Source organism: Tupaia chinensis, unplaced genomic scaffold (genome assembly GCF_000334495.1).
Source record: "Tupaia chinensis unplaced genomic scaffold, TupChi_1.0 Scaffold145659_1, whole genome shotgun sequence".
Classification (NCBI taxonomy): Eukaryota; Metazoa; Chordata; class Mammalia; order Scandentia; family Tupaiidae; genus Tupaia; species Tupaia belangeri.
The window spans coordinates 1113688-1117120 of record NW_006205516.1 but is presented as its reverse complement, the minus strand read 5'-3'; the positions used below and the strand labels follow the sequence as shown (position 1 = coordinate 1117120).

At 44.4% G+C, this 3433-nt stretch overlaps 1 protein-coding gene across 1 annotated transcript in view; it reads left to right on the top strand.

The window, feature by feature from the left end:
• LONRF3 (LON peptidase N-terminal domain and ring finger 3) overlaps positions 1-3433 on the top strand; it is a gene marked incomplete at its 5' end in the record, with an annotated part of 46278 nt that overhangs the window by 34560 nt on the left and 8285 nt on the right. The window contains 2 exon segments of the mRNA XM_014584105.2: positions 1408-1566; positions 2620-2782. Of these exon segments, the coding sequence (XP_014439591.1) occupies positions 1408-1566; positions 2620-2782 (322 nt within the window).

Below are 3433 nucleotides of genomic sequence, written 5' to 3'. Positions count from 1 at the left end.
AGCACCATGTCGCCTGCTGGTCACACAGCTTTCTCTTTTTTTGTGGAGAGATTTTCGCTATAGGGCGCGTGCGCTTGCCAGACAGACAGAGAGAGACATAGAGACAGAAAGCGAGAAATCACCCCCCCCAGGGGGGATGGTCACGCTGCAGTTCCTTCTCCTCCATTCTCCTCTCGGGATCTTGGGCACGCACGCACACGCGCCCAGCGTGAGTTTTAAGCCACCGGGTCCGGGACGTGAACCGCAGTCGACTACGTGGGAGTCCAGCGACATAGCCATTACACTAACTGCTGGTTCCCAGCATTCCCTTTTTAAAAAGCAATGTAATACACTGTAAAGTTATATGCAACCCATTGTAATATAAACAAGGTTATGATGATAATAAAAAAATTTAAAAGATATTACTATATACATTATCAACAGATAGTTTTACTTTGTTTTTTAGAGAGAGAGATTTTTTTGCTATAGGATGTGTGCACTTGCCAGAGAGACAGAAAGTGAGAAATCACTCCCCTGGGGGAATGGCAACACCACAGTCCCTTCTCCATTCTCCTCTCAGGATTTTTGGGCATTCATGCACACACACTGTGTGTTTCAAGCCTCTGGGTCCGGGACTTGAGCCACAGTCGGCCATGAGGGAGTCCAGCAACATAACCATTACACTATCTGCTGGTCCCAGTAATTTTACATTTTTGTGTCTATTAAATGTTTTGCTCCGTAGCATTCTCTCCTTCTCCCACCCCCGGCACTGTCTCTGGTATCCACAGTTGCAGAATCCCAGATCTTAATTCCAGGGCAAATGCATCAGTATTTCTGGGGGGTCAGTGGCCTATTCATCTGAATTTAAGTTTCTCTGTTGTTTCTGATGCACAGGAGTGTTTGTGCATCACTGTGCTCCATTATTCTTGCCTGTCTCTTGCTCCCTCCTCCTCCAACCTAGGCCTGCTATGCAGATTCTCTGGGGGCCTTTGTAAAGTTCAGATGCCCACATGGACCTTACAGAGAATTTCTCTCCATCCTCTAGAGATTGGGTTCACTTATGCCATCAGTACCCTTCCCCATACTGCCAGCAAAACACCTGAAGACATCATTTTGAATAGACAATGTGAGAAAAAGAAAACATATGAAGTGTATCTGTAATCCCTAATGTTAAGGTACTAGAGAATGTCTTTAGCCAAGTTAGAATATGTGGAATGCCAGTTTTAACCTCAGACCTTAGGCTGATCTTCACACCAGGTAAAGAGACTCAGCCTATAGCATCCATTGCATTATCAGAAATTTTCTGTCAGTCATCAAAACTTGATGTCTCCTTGTGTCCCTTGGGGGTACCACATGGTGATGTTGGACCGACCTTACTGTGTTCTGTTGCATTGCTTTGAGATTGATGTCATTTGCTCTTCCTGACAGCTTAAACAAGAATGTGCCTATTTTCGTGTGTACTATGGCCTATCCCACTGTTCCTTGTCCCCTGCACATCTTTGAGCCTTGCTACCGTCTGATGATTCGTAGATGCATTGAGACAGGCACGAGACAGTTTGGCATGTGCCTTGGAGATCCTGTCAAAGGGTAAGTGAAGAGCCATGCAAGTAGGAAGAGGTTAGGTGGAGCGGGAGTCTTATGTTACTTGGGGGTGCTCTCAGGAGACAGGCAGGTGTAGTGCATAAGGTTTAGCCAACTCAAGAACACAAGCATTTGTAAGGATCAGGATCCCTCTGGCACCTCGTTTACTGTGTGCAAGGCTGCCTATGTTAACGAAGCCAAGAGTTCATCTTTTATTTAACAAGTGGTACATATTATACAATGTGTTTGATAAGAGTGTGAACCCTGGAGTCAAACTGCCTAAGGTTTATATTCTAGTTTAGCCTGGAACCAGTTTGACTTTGGGCAAGTTACTTAGCCTCTTGTATCTGAGTTTCTTCATCTGTAAAGTGAGTACGATGATAGTGTCTACCTCACTGGGTTTGTTGGGAGGATTGGTGGGTTAATGCATGTGAAGCACTGAGCACAATTCCCAGTTGGCTTAGTCTGTTTTGTACTGCTGTAATAGAATACCACAGACAGTAATTTATAAAGAACAGAAATTTCTCATGGTTCTGGAGGCTAAGAAGTCCACAGGTAAGCTGTTGGCATCTAGCAAGGCCCTTTTTCTGTGTCATGACATGATGGCAGGCATTATGTAGTGGAAGGGCAAAGAGAGGGCTAGAGAGAAGAGAAAGGGGGGGGCTAACTCACACTTTTATAACAAGCTCACTTCCACAATAGTAGCATTAATCCATTCGTAAGGGCAGAACCCTCATGGCCTAATTACTTCCTGAAAGTCCTGCCTCTTAATACTGTTAAAATGGCAATTGAATTCCATAATGAGTTTTGGACAAGAAGAGCATTCAAACCATTGCACTGACACATAGTATGTGCTCAGTAAATGATAATAGTTATCCTAATACATTAAGATTTTTTTTTCCCTTTTAGGCATGGCCTATTGTGTAGTTACACCTGGGGATAGGCATACAGGCAGAAATCCATTGAGGCACAGTCTAGGATTACAGAAATGACTGGGCCAGGTCAGGGAAACAGAACTCATCACAGACATACTTTTCTGACCTCCTTCTCAATAAACAGGTTTGCAGAGTATGGCTGTATCCTAGAGATCAGAAATGTTCAATTCTTTGCCGACGGCCGCTCAGTGGTCGACAGCATAGGCAAGAGGCGCTTCAAGGTGCTCCATCAGGGCCAACGGGATGGCTACAACACAGCGGACATTGAGTACATCGAAGATCAAAAGGTGAGAATGGCCAGTGCCAAGAATCCCAAAGCCAGGCTATCCCTGTCACATGACATATGCAAAGATGGTTGCAAAAGGGTTTCTCAGGACTGTCAGGGACCTTGGTATTTCTCACCAAATTGCTGTAGCAACATTGACTGAATGTCGCTGGGTTGCTGTCCAATTGCAGAATGGCAGTGAGAGTGTCCATTGTCCTGATTCTTCCTGCTTAGCTACTGAGATGTATTCATGCATAAAAAATGCTACCCCAGATCAACCCTGGGGCCCATTCAGCCTATGAGTTAGGTCTCTGCCAGGGACACTAAAAGATAGCTCTGGAGTGGGGTTTGCACATGTGTATTTTAATCTATTTATTTATATCTTAAACTTGATTCTTTGGAGATAATTGTAGATTCACACATGCATTTGTATTTTTTACTTATTTTTTTGCTATAGGGCACATGTACTTGCCAGAGAGAGACAGAGGGAGATAGAGAGGGAAAGTGAGAAATCACCCCCAAAGGGGGTGGTGACACCATAAATTCCTTCTCTGCCATTCTCCTTTTGGGATTTTAGGCATATGCACATAACATGCCCAGTATATGTTTAAGGTCACTGGGCCCAGGACTCAAACCACAGTCAACCATGTGAGAGTCCAGCAATGTAACCATT